The sequence below is a fragment of the Benincasa hispida genome, chromosome 4, assembly GCF_027475165.1.
Source record: "Benincasa hispida cultivar pf3 chromosome 4, pf3_genome.v1.1, whole genome shotgun sequence".
Classification (NCBI taxonomy): domain Eukaryota; kingdom Viridiplantae; phylum Streptophyta; class Magnoliopsida; order Cucurbitales; family Cucurbitaceae; genus Benincasa; species Benincasa hispida.
Window position 1 is genome coordinate 53,216,918 of NC_143481.1, and position 16,723 is coordinate 53,233,640.

Below are 16,723 nucleotides of genomic sequence, written 5' to 3' on the forward strand. Positions count from 1 at the left end.
TTAGCAGTGATAGACCTGATCATAGTAGTTTTTGGTTTAACATTGTTATAATTCTATTGTTAGGGTTTTCCATTCTTGTAAATATTTTGTGATATTTTTCTTTTCTATGCTTTATACACTTGTATATATTCATATTTTTGGTGAATGAATAGAGTATTCTGATTCTTTCTCAAACCTAAGAGTTTCACATGGTATTAGAGTTCTCTAAATAAATTTAGGGTTTTGTGAACCTTAAGGTTTGAGAATTTAGAACCCGTTTGTGATACGTTTAGGGTTTTGTGGAGAGGTGAGTTTACACTTTTTGCTCACAGTCGCCGTCGTTAGCTGGCGGCGGCGGCGGAAAAAAAAAGCTATTTTTTCGACACCGCCCAGTCCATCGAGGAGCCCAGATACCGATCTACAAAACCCCAAAGTCCGGATCTCATCTGACCAGCGCGTGGGGTTCACGTGCCGCTTGTTCCAACTTGCCGTCCGTCCATGCGCCGGCGCGTGCACCATCGATTTTGGTTCGTCTTCTGTGGGTTTCCTTAGTGTTGTTGACTCTTCTTGGTGGTGTGTTTGTTTGGGATATATAGATATACTCACTGCTTGTAAAGACATCTCTTCGGTAAATTAATGTTTGATTCTCTGCTGTCCGGTGTCTATTTTTTGAGGTAATGGCTGATAAGAAACTAGTAATGTCTAAGATTGTTCCTATGGTGTCAAAAGTAACTGAACACAAGTTGAATGGACCCAACTACTATTCATGGAGATCAAATCCAGGTGGGGTTGTTTGCTATTATTGTCATAAACCTGGCCATACGAAATGTGAATGCAGAAGATTGCTGAATAAGAGTCAGAGGATGCCATCACCCTCTGCACATGTTGCCTCTACTCCCGATAATCTTGACAAGTCAATTACGATTTCTGCAGAGGAGTTTGCTAAATTTCAGCAGTATCAAGAGTTATTGAGGGCATCATCTTCTACTCCCATTATGACCATCGCAGAGACAGGTAACATTTCTAAATGCCTTCTTTCCTCCACGTCAAAATGGGTCATTGACTCTGGCGCTATAGACCATATGACAGGTAACCCCAGTTTATTCTCTAACCTTTGTACATCTACCTCTTCACCTAATGTCACTATAACTGATGGAACCTCCACTCCTGTTTCAGGATCAGGAACCGTCCATCTCACTAAATCAATTTTTTGTCATCAGTTTTAAATTTACCACATTTCTCGTTTAATTTGATTTCGGTCAGTAAACTCACTTGTGATCTTCATTGTTGTGTCTCATTTTTTTTGGCTTATTGCTTATTTCAGGATTTTACAACGAAACAAACTATTGGTAAAGGGCGTGAATTTGGAGGTCTTTACATCTTTGAACCACAAACACCTACGGCCATCACATGCTCTAGCGTATCGTCTCCCTTTGAAGAGCATTGTCGTTTGGGTCATTCGTCCATCTCTGTGTTGAAAAGTCTTCGTCCACAACTTCAACATTTGTCTTCTTTAGATTGTGAGTTATGTCAGTTTGCTAAATTTCATCGTTTGAGTTTGTATCCTCGAGTCAATAAACGAGCGAGTGCTCCTTTTGAATTAGTCCATTCTGATGTTTGGGGTCCATGTCCTGTTGAGTCCAAAGGAGGGTTTAGGTATTTTGTTACATTTGTCGATGACTATTCTCGTGTTATGTGGTTATATTTAATGAAAAGTCATTCTGAGTTACTTTCTCATTTTCGTAACTTTCATGTTGAAATTCAAACTCAGTTTAGTTGTGCTCTTAAAATCCTACGGAGTGATAATGCTAAGGAATATTTCTCTCATACACTCAAGTCTTATTTAGATGCCCATGGCATTCTTCATCAATCTTCTTGTGTCGATACTCCATCTCAAAATGGGGTTGCAGAACGAAAGAATCGTCATCTCCTTTAGACAGCCAGAGCTTTGATGTTTCAGATGCATGTTCCAAAATCCTTTTGGGCTGATGCTGTCTCCACAGCTTGTTTCTTAATAAATCGCATGTCCTCTTCCATTCTTAAGGGTGAGATACCTTTTCGTACTTTATGCCCCAAGCAACATTTGTTTCCCATTCCACCCAAAATATTTGGTTGTACCTGCTTTGTTCGGGATGTTCGGCCTCAGCATACCAAGCTGGATCCAAAGTCCTTAAAATGTATTTTCCTTGGTTATTCCCGTGTCCAAAAGGGGTATCGATGTTATTGTCCTAGTCTAAATAAATATTTTGTCTTTCCTGATATCACGTTTTTTGAACATACCCCATTTTTTTCATCATCGCCTTTCTCTTCGAATAAGAGTCAGGGGGAGCATAAGGAATTAGAGGATGATTTCCTTGTCTACACAGTTATTTCTCCTTTCGATCCTCTTCCTGTGGCTACCTCTACTCTTCCACCCATCGTTAAGGTCTATACTCGACGACAACCTCCTTCAGTTCCATGCCCTGTACCAGAGTCTTCTTCGTCATTGGACCCAAAAACGAGTGATGATCTTCCTATTGCTCTTTGTAAAGGTAAACGTACATGTGCTCATCCTATTTCCTCTTTTGTTTCATATAACCATTTTTCGCCTTCCACACGTTCATTCATTGTATCCTTAGAGTCTGTATCCATCCCGGGAACTGTTCATGAGGCTTTGTCTCATCCTGGTTAGTGTGCCACAATGGTGGAGGAGATGACTGCCTTAGATGATAATTGTACTTGGGATTTAGTTTCTCTCCTTGAAGGAAAGAAGGCTATCGGTTGCAAATGGATGTTTGTAGTTAAAGTCAATCCTGATGGTTTTGTTGCTCGGTTAAAAGCGCGCCTTGTAGCGAAAGGCTACACACAAACTTATGGTGTTGACTATGTTGATACTTTTTCTCCTGTAGCAAAAATGGCATCTATGAGGTTGTTTATTTCATTAGCTTCAATCAATCATGGCCTTTACATAAGCTTGATATTAAAAATGCATTTCTTCATGGTGATCTTCAAGAAGAGGTGTATATGGAGCAACCACCAGGGTTTGTTGCTCAGGGGGAGAATGGAATGGTGTGTCGACTTTGTAAATCCTTGTATGGATTAAAGCAGAGCCCACGAGCTTGGTTTGGTAAATTTAGTCAGGTGATTGAAAGCTTTGGAATGTGGAAGAGCAGGTCAGATCATTTAGTCTTTTTTAAGAGATCTGAGGGTGGTGTCATCTTGTTGGTCATATATATGGATGATACTGTGATTACTGGTGATGATGCTTTAGGTATCCAGTCTCTAAAGACCTTTCTTCATAGTCAATTCCATACAAAAGATTTGGGCATGTTGAAATACTTCTTAGGAATTGAGGTAATAAGAAGCAAGAAAGGAATTCTATTATCACAGAGAAAATATGTACTTGACTTGTTGACTGAAACAGGAAAGCTAGGGGCTAAGCCATGTAGTACCCTAATGATGCCCAACTTACAACTCACAAAAGATGGAGAATTGCTAAAAGATCCTGAAAGATATAGGAGGTTAGTGGGAAAACTTAATTACCTTACAGTGACTCGACCCGACATAGCTTATTCAGTAAGTATTGTGAGTCAGTACATGTCATGCCCTACAGTTGATCATTGGGCTGCATTGGAACAGATTCTTTGTTATTTGAAGGCTGCTCCCGGGCGTGGTTTATTATATAAGGATTATGGTCATACTAATATTGAATGTTTCTCAGACACTGATTGGGCAGGATCTAAAGAAGACAGAAGATCAACCTCAGGGTATTGTGTTTTTGTTGATGGTAATTTGATTTCTTGGAAGAGTAAGAAGCAAAATGTGGTGTCACGTTCAAGTGCAGTATAGAGCAATGGCACAATCGGTGTGTGAATTGATTTAGATATATGAACTTCTTGTTGAGTTGGGATTTGAAATCACCACACCGACAAAGTTGTGGTGTGATAATCAAGCAACACTTCATATTGCGACCAATCCAGTATTTCATGAAAGGACTAAACATATTGAAGTTGATTGCCATTTTGTACGTGAGAAAATTCAACAAGGGTTGGTATCTACAGGATATGTGAAGACGGGAGAACAATTAGGAGATATCTTCACGAAAACATTGGATGGAAGATGTATAGATTATCTATGTAACAAGTTGGGCATGATTAACATATATGCTCCAACTTGAGGGGGAGTGTTATAATTCCATAGTTAGGGTTTTCCATTCTTGTAAATATTTTGTGATATTTTCCTTTTCTATGCTTTGTACACTTGTATATATTCATATCTTTGGTGAATGAATAGAGTATTTTGATTCTTTCTCAAACCTAAGAGTTTCACGAACATCATTTATTGTTACTCTTATTTATTGATTATTCCATGATCATATTCAGATAAGTACTTATAGGAATGGAAGATTGTTGCATGATTTGGTCTGCTTTATTAAGTAGTGTTCCTTTGTTTTATGTTCTCGACTTTTTTCCTATATTATCTTTCCATTGTTTCAAGGTTCCAATACTGGATATGAGTTTATGATTTATTTGGGTAGGCTGTTGGTGGTTGTTGCAATCCCTGGTGAATCAATAGTAGTCTTAGTCCTTGTAAATATGTTTCAAAGAGGAAAATCTCCTTGATGTATATAGCATGTTCAAATTTGAATAGTGTTTTCTCAAGGAAAAATAATGGACTTTATGATTTATGGATACTTGCACTCTTCTCTTTTCCTTTGTTCTTTCTCCGTTGATTTTTGTTCAGCTCTCACATCTGTTCTATTCCTATTGGAAGTTTTCTCTGAATGGTCTTAATGGTTATTATTCAAAAATAAAGGGTAGAAGAGAAAACACCAAGGTTACATGAAAAACCCTAGGCCAGGGAGAAAAAACCATGATAAGAGTTTTTTATTAATTTTTGATATACACTACACAGTATAGGTACAGATATAAATAGCCATAGGTTAGAAACCTTAGACTGTAGGCACCAAGTAAAAGATTAAATTGCCCTTAGGGCTAAACAACGTTTTGTAACACTCCCCCTCAAGTTGGGGCGTAGATATCAATAAGATCCAACTTGCTAATACAGGTGTCAAAAGTCTATCTCGGTAACCCTTTGGTGAGGACATCCGCAATCTGTTGACTAGACAGAATATAGGGAATGCAGATACTACCATTATCCAGTTTCTTTTTGATGAAGTGTCGATCAATCTCAACATGTTTGGTTTTGTCGTGTTGGACATGATTGTTAGCAATATTAATAGCAGCCTTATTATCGCAATAAAGTCTCAAAGGGTCATGACTTTCCTGATGAAGATCTACAAAAGCCTTTTTCAATCAAATTTCTTCACAAATTCCCAGGCTCATAGCTCTGTATTCAACTTTGGCACTGCTTCTAGCCACGACACCTTGCATCTTACTCCGCCAGGTAACTAAATTTCCCTACCCAAATGTACAATATCTCGAGGTGGACTTTCTATCAGTAATAGAACCAGCCCAGTCTGAATCTGTATAGGCCTCAATGCATCTTTTGTCATGCTTTTTGAATACCAAGTCTTTTCCAGGAGTAGACTTCAAATATCTCAGAATTCGTGTAACCGTCTCCATGTGTCTTTCAGAAGGAGCCTGCATAAACTGACTGACCAAACTGACCGCATACGATATATCAGGCCTGGTATCCGAAAGATAGATCAGTTTCCCCACAAGACGTTGATATCTTTCCTTGTTAACAGGAACATCTTCTACAGATTCTACCAGATTGCTATTGACTTCCACCGACATATCTGCAGGTTTGCATCCAGTCATTCCAGTTTCTTTCAACAAGTTCAGCGTATATTTCCTTTGAGACATGGAGATCCCTTCCTTTGATCTTGCTACTTCCATTCCAAGGAAATATTTCAAGTCACGAAGATCTTTGATCTCGAACTCATCTGCCATCCTCTTTTTCAACCTGCCAATCTTCGTTGAATCATTTCCTGACAAGATGATATCGTCAACATAGACAATCAGAACAACTACTTTTCCTGGTATCGATCTCTTAGTGAACAAGGTGTGATTAGAATGCCCTTGAACAAACCCCTGGGACTTAACAAAAGTAATGAACCTATCGAACCGGGTTCTAGGAGACTGCTTTAGGCAGATTCAGACGACTTGGCTCCAAACGTAGAAGAGTCCAAGGTAGTGATTGTTGTACCATTCATAGCGTTGGTTCTATCCTCTTCTAATTTGACTTTTGAGCATACTTCCATAACGAATGACAGGTCTTTGTCCCAAAATCCAGCTCCGGACGGCGTCGAATTTCGAGTTCAAGCCAGCCAAGAAATCATAGACACGGTCAGCCTCCTCAATCTTCGAATACTAAACCCCGTCGACTAGGCAATTCCAAACCACTTCGCGAAACAGATCCATTTCTTGCCACAATAGTGATAAGTTATTGAAATAGGACGTTACATCAAGAGTCCCCTGCTTGCACTCATGTACTTGTTTCCTCAACGTATAAAGTCGTGAAGCATTCTGTCTCTTCGAATATAGTTTTTGGACAACTTTCCAAATACCCCAAGCTGACGCTGAATAAAGTAGGGGCTTTCCGATCTGAGGTTCCATACTGTTTATCAAAATCGAGCGGAGGAGGGAATCCTCCCCCTTCCATATACGTTCTTGAGGGTCCCTAGGGTTCAATCTTGGTATCTCCCCAATTAGATACCCGAACTTGTGCCGTCCCTCGAGGACCATTTTCATAGATTGAGACCAAGAAAAATAGTTCTAGCCGTTAAGTTTTTCTTTAATGGTTATCCCTGTAGAATTGCCCACAGAACTAGACATAATGTTTGTAATAGGTAAAGTAGGGTAAGCAATTACCGATGTTTCTGAACATAACGGAAGACCAGAATACACATCTGGATGAAAATCGGTCGGAGGATTTGCCGTGGATCTAAAAGTTGCCCCGAGCGCAGAAATCTGCTGCTGCAAATTAGCTAGTTGCTGTTACCCAATGGTCCCGCCATAACCCACTGACTCGACTGGAAATGTAGTAGCCATGGGTTGTTTCTGCCCATACAGCCCCGAAAATGTCGTTTTGGCTGGCATGGAGGAAGTGACCGGCTGGACTGGTTGGTTCGACTGGACCAGCTGGACTGGCAATTGGTTTGAGGAATCGAGCAGAAGAATGCGTGGGTAGGTCGAATGGGATACGGCTGCAAGCTGTCCAATCGGCTGTGAAGACTGAGCATCGAAGCTTGCAATGGCGGCTGGAGCGTTCGGCCGAGGAAGGAAAGGACTGTCCGATTGGGGGAAGGCCACAGTACGACTGTGTGATAGAGGGAAAAGGGCCGGCTGGATCTGCCCTATCGGCGGCTAACTGATGCTGCACGAATGGCTGGGGCGCGGTTGCTCCTTCTTCAATTAGTTAGGGCTGGACCTACAATGGCCGAAGTAGGGATCGCAAAGATTGGTCGACGTAGCCCTGATTTCAGTACTTTGGGAATTTTCCACCGGAGTCCCATCTCCTGCTAGGGTTGACGACTGAATTTCTTCTATCCCAGCTACAGACTCATCACTGTGCTCTGATACTATATTGAAAAATAAAGGGTAGAAGAGAAAACACCAAGGTTACGTGGAAAACCCTAGACCAGGGAGAAAAAAACCACGATAAGAGTTTTTTTTATTAATTCTTGATAGTGCAGTGCTTCTGCCGCTGCCATAAGAAATGCTACTGAGACTAATACTGCAAATACTACCGAACTCCACGACAGATAAGGAATGCAGTCGATACCGGAGCAGGACCCCTCTTGTAACTCCATCCCTAGACAGTCAATTACATTGACCCTCCCTGTAAGCCTATCTAGCCCAACAATTGAACAGCTAGCTCGAGTGTAAGGAGAGAGGTATTTGTCCCCTTTGGAAGACTATCCTTCTTGCTTACCATCATCCATATGGTCTGATGGCTATATGTAAAAAATATCCATTCATTACGAAGGTTCTCTACCTTAGTAATGATAGGTGGTGGAGGTTATAGGTACGGATATAAATAGCCATTGGTCAGAAACCCTAGACTGTAGACACCAAATAAAAGACTAAAATGCCCTTAGGGCTAAACAACGTTTTGCAACGGTTATTTTTCTTTAGTCATCAATGGTGGTCCACTCTGATCTACCCTGTTTTTGTATCAATAAAGAAAAATAAAGTTTATCCTTGAGATTATCATTATTGATTGGTGCTTACATATCATTCTCAATGTCGATTGAACCAGCCTTGGTCAGCTCAGCAGTGTAATAAATAATCTTATTAATATTCCTAGAAGTAGCAGATTTCCAGGGAATTAAAGGAGAAAGATTAAAGGATGTATGTAACATGTTCAAATTTTATCTATTTCTCTCCAGAAAAAAATAATGGACTTTATGATTTCTGGATATTCACACTCTGCTCTCTCCCTTTGTTCTCTCTCCTAGTTGTTCAACTCTCACGTCTGTTCTATTTCTGTTAGAAGTTTTCTCTTAATGTTTTCAAAGGTTATTTTTCTTTATTCATCAATGGCGGTCTACTCTCATCTACCCTATTCTTGTTTCAATAAAGAAAAGCAAAGTTAGGTTGAATACTCATTCTTGAGGTTATTGTTTTTGATCGGTGCTTACAAATCATTCTCAATCTTCATTGAACTAGCCTCAGTCAGCTCAGTGTTAGACCACCAATACTGAAGACATATGGAAGAAGGAAGAGAAAGATACCAAATTAAGTATTTCGAAGTTATTTTGTTTGGGCTTTTATTTAGTTTTGGGCTTTGTCAGTCCTATGGGCTTTTAAAGTTATTTAGTATGTTGTGGGCTTGGGTTGTGTAGCCCATTACATCAGTATTTTGCTATTTAGTATCTTTTATGTAAGGGGGAAGGGCATGGATAATATTTTGTAGTAGTTGAACTTCAGCGGAGAGAATCGACCCTCTCAAATTGGTCGTTAATATCAGCAGCCCCTTGTTTGATATTTGAATTCCCAAAATTCCTAGTGTGTAAAATTGCAAGGGAAACCTTCCACTCAGCAGGGTAATAAGGAAAATATTCCTAGAAGTATCAGGTTTTCAGAGAATTAAAGGAGGAAGATTATGTGCTTTGGGCTGAAAAAACTTCAAATATAAAGGGGTGCATTGCTGAAATTTATAGACTTGATGATCGTGGAAGAATAAAATATTGGTTTCATAGTTCTAGAAGGTTATAACAAAGGTGGTTTGAAGATTTTTCTAAACATGTTTGTAGGCTGGCACCACACCTCAAAAGCCTGATCTTATACAACGACAATTTATCGAAGGCCTTGTCCTTTCCCAATGCAAATATTGATGGTGAAACCTTTGGTCTTTCAATGGGCTACGAGGATATTAAACTAAGATGCTAGCATTTTGTGAAAAGATACAATAAATTTTGAAGAGTCGGTGATGGTTTGCCAGAATATTAAACCAGTTTCTGATTCGGCATAGCTTCTTGTTAGCTGCATATTAATCATTTTGCTTGGCTCATGGCTATTCATTTTGTTTTTGCATTCCTATATGGAATATTGTTATCAAAATTTTAATTTTTCTTTTCTTTTTAATCTTTTTTATATCATTTTGTGATTATTGAATAATTATTGCCCGGCTCCTTATCTTTCTAACCATTTGCTGTCTGATCTCCTTTTAGGCAAAGTGTGAAGCTGCATACTTCGTTCTGGTTCTTCATGATGTGAAATGTGTAGTAATTGCCGTTAGAGGAACTGAGACACCTGAAGATCTCATAACTGATGGTCTATGTAGGGAGTGCGCACTTTCTGAGGAAGATTTAGATGGGCTGATTAAGTCTCTCTCTCTCTCCCCCTCGCCATCCACCCACCCAAACACCAAAAAGACACATCACTTATCACTAAAAAGATTTAGAGTACTTAGAAATTGTTATGGAAATATGTTTCCTTTTCGAAAAAAAATAAATGTTTGGGAAAATGTGACTGGAGCATGTTAAGGGTTATAAATGGGTTTGATGTGGAAGGTAATCGTTGGATCACCTAGAGCTTACCATACAATTTATTAAAAGAATTAATTGAATGATTAATCCTGTTGTGTTCCAAGTAGGTGTTTACCTCGTAAAGGAGCAACAAGCTTAAGCTACTTTTTGTCCTCACTTTTGTTTTTTTAGTTTCTCTTATCTTTTGAAGGTTATTATATTTTTGAGCACTAGCATCTGTTCAATGTTTCTATAAAAAGTTTTGTTTCCTTTTTCCCAAAAAAAAAAAAAAAAAAAAAAAAAAAAACCGAATGGAAAAAAAAAGTTTCAACTGTTTTTCTCGTAGTTTATAACATGCCAGATTAAACTGATCGCTTATTGATGGAAAGGTCTACTGCAAACTCTGTATTTTTTTTAGTTTTGTATCCAATGTAGATTCAGCATAACCATTGGTTGTTTTAATACAGTTCTAATGTCTTTCCAAAGTTTCTTTCTCCTGGCTTTACACTCTCCTGGGCGCATATTTTCTTGATTTGAAACCTTTTCCAACCTTTGCTTGTTTGCAGTTGTGATCATATTCAACCCAGTGTGAAGCAGAGGATTATATCATCCTTCCCGCACCATGCCCATTCTGGGATCGTTGAGGCTGCCAGGGATTTATATATGCAAATTGAAGGAGATTGTGATGGTAAGTTGGATGTTTTTTTATTACTGCTTTTTAAACGTTCTGACTTTTAGTGTTCCCATTTTATTTTGTCAGTGGTACCTAGAAATCCCCCTTCTTTATGTTGGTATTGAAGTTTTGAGACTCACTTGATGCCACTGTAGTAGATAAGACTAGTGAATGTTTCTGTTTTAACCAATATCTTTACTGTTTACATTTGAAGGATCTCTCGGTCTTCTCCCAATTGGTGTAAAATTGAGCTAGTTCATAATTACAAAATAACTTCAGAAGTAAGAAGCATAAAACCTAAGATGATACCAAGAAAGAACTTTGAGTAGAGTTAAATCTCTGAAGATCTATTGTTCCTTTCAAACCACGACACTAGTTTTTCTCTTGTTCAGTGAATGTTTTTATTACCCAACACGACACTATCCCAAATAAGCCTTCTGAGAATGGGAGTCCTTAGACGCTCAAAAGGGTGAAAAAGGATTGCTTGGGTTAAACTATTTTAAAGGAGATCCTGAGTCCAAAAACAAAACAAAACAAAACCATATGGGTCTTTTTCCTGCCCTACAATTGAAAATTAGATAATTATACAAAGGAAAATGAAATACAATTAATGGGTAAGAAAGCCCATACACGTATTAACAACTGTAAAGCCCAAGTTGGAAAAAGGTGGCCAGTGGCCTTCTTTCAATGTGCATATTCAAATAACTTTTGCTACTATTATATAGATTAACCAATAACCATACGTAGACTTGCAGTACATGCATTTAGTGAGCTTCTTCTATACCAAATGAGCGAGTCTCCCCAAATCTTTGAGCTTGACAACACTTTATCTTTGACCATCTCATATTTAGGTGTAAGACTTACTAGCTCATGATAAACAACTTTTCATGTTGAGCCATTAGAACTTTTGGATCCGTGCTGATTGGCATCAAGGCATTGAATTCTGCGCATGTATTTTTAACTTCCATAAAGTAGCTTGTAAGAGATTTTTCTCCTTGATCAGGTTGATATAGAGTCTTACAAACATCAAACACTCTATTAATATTCTCTTTCCCTGAATAAAGGAAATCCAAATATTCCAATAGTTCCTTGACTGATTCGCAGTGATTTACTAGTTCAACAATTTCACGGTCAATAGAATTCTTGATTTGTAGAAGCATCCTTGAATCGTCCCGCCACCAAATCTTCTTATTAGCATTAATCGGTGGCTCTTCTGTGATGTGATCATCCATCTCCATGCTCCTAAAAAACAATAGACATCGGACAGCAGAGAATCAAACCCTAATTTACCGAAGAGATGTCTTTACAAGCAGTGAGAATATCTATATATCCTAAACAAACACACCACCAAGAAGAGTCAACCACACTGAAGAAACCCACAGAAAACGAACAAAAAATGATGGCGCACGCGCCTACACGCACCGGCGCGTGGACAGACGACAAAGAAGAACAATCGGCACGTGAGCCTCATGCGCTGGTCAGATGGCAACCTGATTTTGAGGTTTTGTAGATCGGCGGCTGGGCTCCTCTTTTGCCTGGGCGGTGTAAAAAAAAAAACAGCTTCCTATTTTTTTTTTTTTTCTTTCCGGTGGCGGCGGCGGCTAACGAGGGCGAACGAACCGAAGACGGCGACTGTGAGCAAAAGTGTAAACTCACCTCTCCACAAAACTCTAAACGTATCACAAATGGGTTCTAAATTCTCAAATCCTAAGGTTCACAAAAACCCTAAGATATGAATATATACAAGTATACAAAGCATAGAAAAGGAAAATATCACAAAATATTTACAAAAATGGAAAATCCTAATTATAGAATTATAACAATAAGCATGCAACGGAAGTATTCAGAATCAATAAGCACTCTAATTACATTTAATTTGAGTTATAAAAGCAGGCAAACATAACATTTATCAAAGTAGAGGGTTTCAGAATTGATACCTTTGATTAATCTTCCAATCCAAGATGCTTTTCACGAATTCTCAGCTTTAAGTCCTCAGTGAACCACCATGAGATCTTTTCTACTATTCTCAACCTTGAATTTGAGTGGTGGAACTCAAGATTGATGTGATTTTTGTGAAGGGAATGGAGTGGGTTTTTGTGGTAAGAAGAACACCACTGCAGAAAACTTTTCCAGCAGCTCAAAATCTCTCTTCAATCAGCAAAATTGAAGAGTTTTATCCTTCTTCTTCATGTCGGCACTAATGGAGACTGCTGATGCCACTTCAAATTGATCAAAGGAAGTGGGCTAGGTGGTTGGATTAAGAGAATCACCTCCTACTTCACAAGTTCTGGAAGGTGTTTTAATTTTCCAATTTCTAATTTTAATTAATTCAAAATTAACTAAAATCAAAAATCAAATTGAATTCTTATTTAATTAATTATTTTTTGTTCAATTAATTAAAATCAAATTATTTTTCAATTTTAATTCAATTTGAGCAATTACCGACTATGCTCCCCTTCTTTGGGCAAGCTAAAACTTGTTGATGCAACTCTATGTCTAGTTGTGCCTTCTGTGGTAAATTTGGTTTGTAAGAAACTGCAAGGCCTTGAATTGAATGTATAACCCGCATTAAAGAGTGTTGATTTGACCAGTGTTCCGCCTTCTTTATTGTGTCCTATTACAGTTATTTTGTTATCGCTATTTGTTAGATGATATGACATTAAATTTGCCTTCATTCATCAGCTTAAGCTTTTGGGTCAATTGGTGATTTAACATGGTATCAAAGCAAGTGGTTCAAGGAGGTCCTGTGTTCAAACCCTTGCAATGTTATTTCTCATCCCCTATTAATATTCCACTTGTTAGATTTTCTTCATATTTCTAGTCCACAAGTAACGGGGAGTGTTAGATAATGTGACATAAAATTTGGCTTCACCCATCAACTTAAGTTTTTGGATCAATTGGTGATTTGAGAGTAGGTGTATTTCTTATCCTCTTTCCCCATTTTGTCATCTTTACCTGGGGATTGTGTTGTTTCCTACAACCATCTCTTTTGGTTTTAAGAATTCTTCTTATTTGTGAATAGATTTAATGAGACATTGAACCTGTGTTTTAGTTGCCTTTGAAACTTCCAAAATGGAGAAAGAAGTATCAGCAATTCCTTCGAGTAACTTCCATTAATCAATGGGTTTTTGGAGAAATTTAAGGTAAAATAGAAGTATCTAAGTTATAGCTCAACTGGTTCCATAAAAGAAAAGGAGTGACCTTGTGTATCATTCTGTTGAATTAATAGCAATTATATCATAATGTCAATCATTCTGTTGAAATGCTTTGAATCTGTTTGTTGGCGCTTCGAACAACCAAGTACGGGGGTCTCGTTGCCCGTGGACGTAGCTAATACACTGTTAGTGAACCACGTATATCTGTGTGTCGATCTTCTCTATCTCTACGTTCCTTTTGTGTTCTTTAATTGTCGATTTCGTAACACATTCTTTGTACGAAAAAGGTATGTTTATGTCAAGATTTATCCCAAACTTCAAATAGTTAGTTGAATATTGTCGATTTCCTCCTTAATTATATTTATTGAAAGTAAGAAGAGGAAAATACAAGATTTACGTGGAAACCCCTAGAACAAGGAGAAAAAACCACGATAGAAGAACTCTTTCTTATTATTCTCAAATCACCATATACAAGATAGAACCAAGAAATATATAGATATTAGAAAACCCTAATGTAGAAGAAGGAAAATATAGGGCAAAGTAAAAAAACTAAAATGCCCTTAATACATAACAACCCCTTATTTTCAACACTCCCCATCAAGTTGGGGCGTAGATGTCAATTAGACAAGTTTCAAAGCTTTGCTTGAGTAATCCTTTAGTGAGAATATCAGCAACTTGTTGACTAGAAGGGATGTACGGAATACAAATATGCCACTATCCAATTTTCTTTGATGAAGTGTCTATCGATCTCCACATGTTTAGTTCTATCATGTTGCACCGGATTGCTGGCTATACTTATAGTTGCCTTGTTATCATAGTAAAGCTTCATAGGAAGATCACTCGATGAAGATCAGATAGAACTTTCTTTAACCATATCTCTTCACATATTCCCAGACTCATAGCTCTGTATTCAGCTTCAACACTGCTTCTAACAACCACTCCTTGCTTCTTACTTCTCCAGGTAACAGGATTGCCCCCACACAAAGCTACAGTACCCTGAAGTCAATTTTCTGTCTGTAATAGATCCTGCCCAATCGGAGTTAGTGTAAGCTTCAATACATCTCCTGTCAGTTTTCCTAAACATCAGGCCTTTACCTGGAGTAGTTTTCAAATATCTCAGAATCCAATTTACAGCCTCCATATGTTTCTCGTAAAGTGCTTGCATAAACTGACTAACTACACTGACAACATAGGATATATCCTGTCTAGTATGAGATAAGTAAATCAACTTTTCCACTAGACGCTGGTATCTCTCTTTATTAACAGGAACTTCGTCAACATAATCTCCTAGCTTAGTATTGCATTCTACAGGGGTATCAACAGGTCTACATCCAGTCATACCTTTCTCCTTCAACAAATCGAGTGTGTATTTCCATTGAGAAACAGAAATTTCCTCTCTTGATCTTGCCACCTCCATTCCAAGGAAATACCTTAAGCTTCCAAGATCCTTAATCTCAAATTCATCAGCCATTTTCTTTTTAAGCTTGGTAATCTCAGCAGTATCATCTCCTCACAAAACAATGTCATCTACGTACACAATTAGAACAACTATTTTCCCCGATACTGATCTCTTGGTGAACAAGGTGTGATCAGAGTGCCTCTGAGTAAAACCTTGGGACTTAACAAATATAGTAAACCTGTCAAACCAAGCTCTTGGAGACTGTTTCAAACCATACAGGGATTTCCTGAGTTTACAAACCTGATGGTCAAATTGAGCTTCAAAACGAGGAGGTGGGCTCATATAAACCTCTTCCTTTAATTCACCATTCAGAAACGCATTTTTCACATCGAGTTGGTGGAGAGGCCAGTCTTTGTTAACTGCTACTGAAAGAAGGACTCGTACTGTGTTTAACTTTGCTACAGGAGAGAGTTTCCGAGTAATCTATTCCATAAGTCTGAGTAAACCCTTTAGTTACCAATTTGGTCTTGTACCTATCCAGAGTTCCTTTAGACTTATACTTCACAGTAAACACCCACTTGCATCCACCTGTTTTATGCACTTTAGGAAGAGCCACACGATCCCATGTATTATTCTTTTCAAGGGCTTTCATCTCTTCCATGACCGCATCCTTCTATTCAGGAACTTCCATGACATGTATATTGTTTTGTATTGTTACTGTATTCAGGCTAGTAGTAAATGCCCTGAACTCAGAAGACAAATTACTGTAAGATAAAAAAACTATGCATGGAATACTTAGTACATAACCTGATCCCTTTTCTCAAGGCAATGGGTATATCAAGAGAGGCATCTTAACCCCCTGTTTTGTCTGACCCCTCATCAGTAAGAGGATGGTGGTTACACTCAGTTACCTGCAGTAAACTCTCATCTTCTTGTGTTTCTCCTGATGACTCATCCCTACCTGCAACTTTGTCATTCTCTAGAACTATCATATCAGTTTCGTCATTCTCAACCACTTCACACATATCATCCTCAACACACACATCAGTATCATCAGAAACAAGAGTACCTTGAACTTGAGATCGTGCTTGGACTTGAGCTGGTGCCGGTTTCGACTCATGGATTGTAGTCGGTGGAGCAACAGGAGGCACTATTTCCTTTCTAAGATTCTTCCTGTAGTATGTTATCTATGACACTTATTTAGTAGGTAGGATAGTATCATTTGCACCCAGAATAGGTTCAGGGAGAAAGTCCGTAGGAAACAAATATGTGGATCAATTAGTCTCTTCACTAGTATTCTCCCCCTGAAAAGGACTAACAGGAAAGAAAGGTTTATCCTCAAGAAACATTACATCCATAGAAACAAATTACTTCTGTGAAGATGGATGGAAACACTTATAACCTCGCTGGTGAAGAGGATACTCGACAAAGACACATTTCTGAGTATGAGGGGCAACTTTAGTGCGGTTGGGACCATGATTATGGACAAAAGCAGTGCACCTAAATACTCGAAGAGCAACATAAGAAATAGGACGCGTGGTTAGGTAAGACTCTTTGAAGCATTCAAGAGGTGTTTGGAACTTGAGAACACGGGAAGACAT

The 16,723-nt window shown here is 38.5% G+C and overlaps 1 protein-coding gene across 9 annotated transcripts in view; it reads left to right on the forward strand.

Moving 5' to 3' along the window:
* LOC120075166 (lipase class 3 family protein) overlaps nt 1-16,723 on the forward strand; it is a 54,843-nt gene that overhangs the window by 30,925 nt on the left and 7,195 nt on the right. For all 9 annotated transcript variants that reach the window (XM_039028353.2, XM_090313083.1, XM_090313082.1 and 6 more), the window contains exons 8-9: nt 9,599-9,753; nt 10,462-10,583. In XM_039028353.2, coding sequence (XP_038884281.2) covers nt 9,599-9,753; nt 10,462-10,583 — 277 coding nt within the window. The remainder of the gene's footprint in view (nt 1-9,598; nt 9,754-10,461; nt 10,584-16,723) is intronic.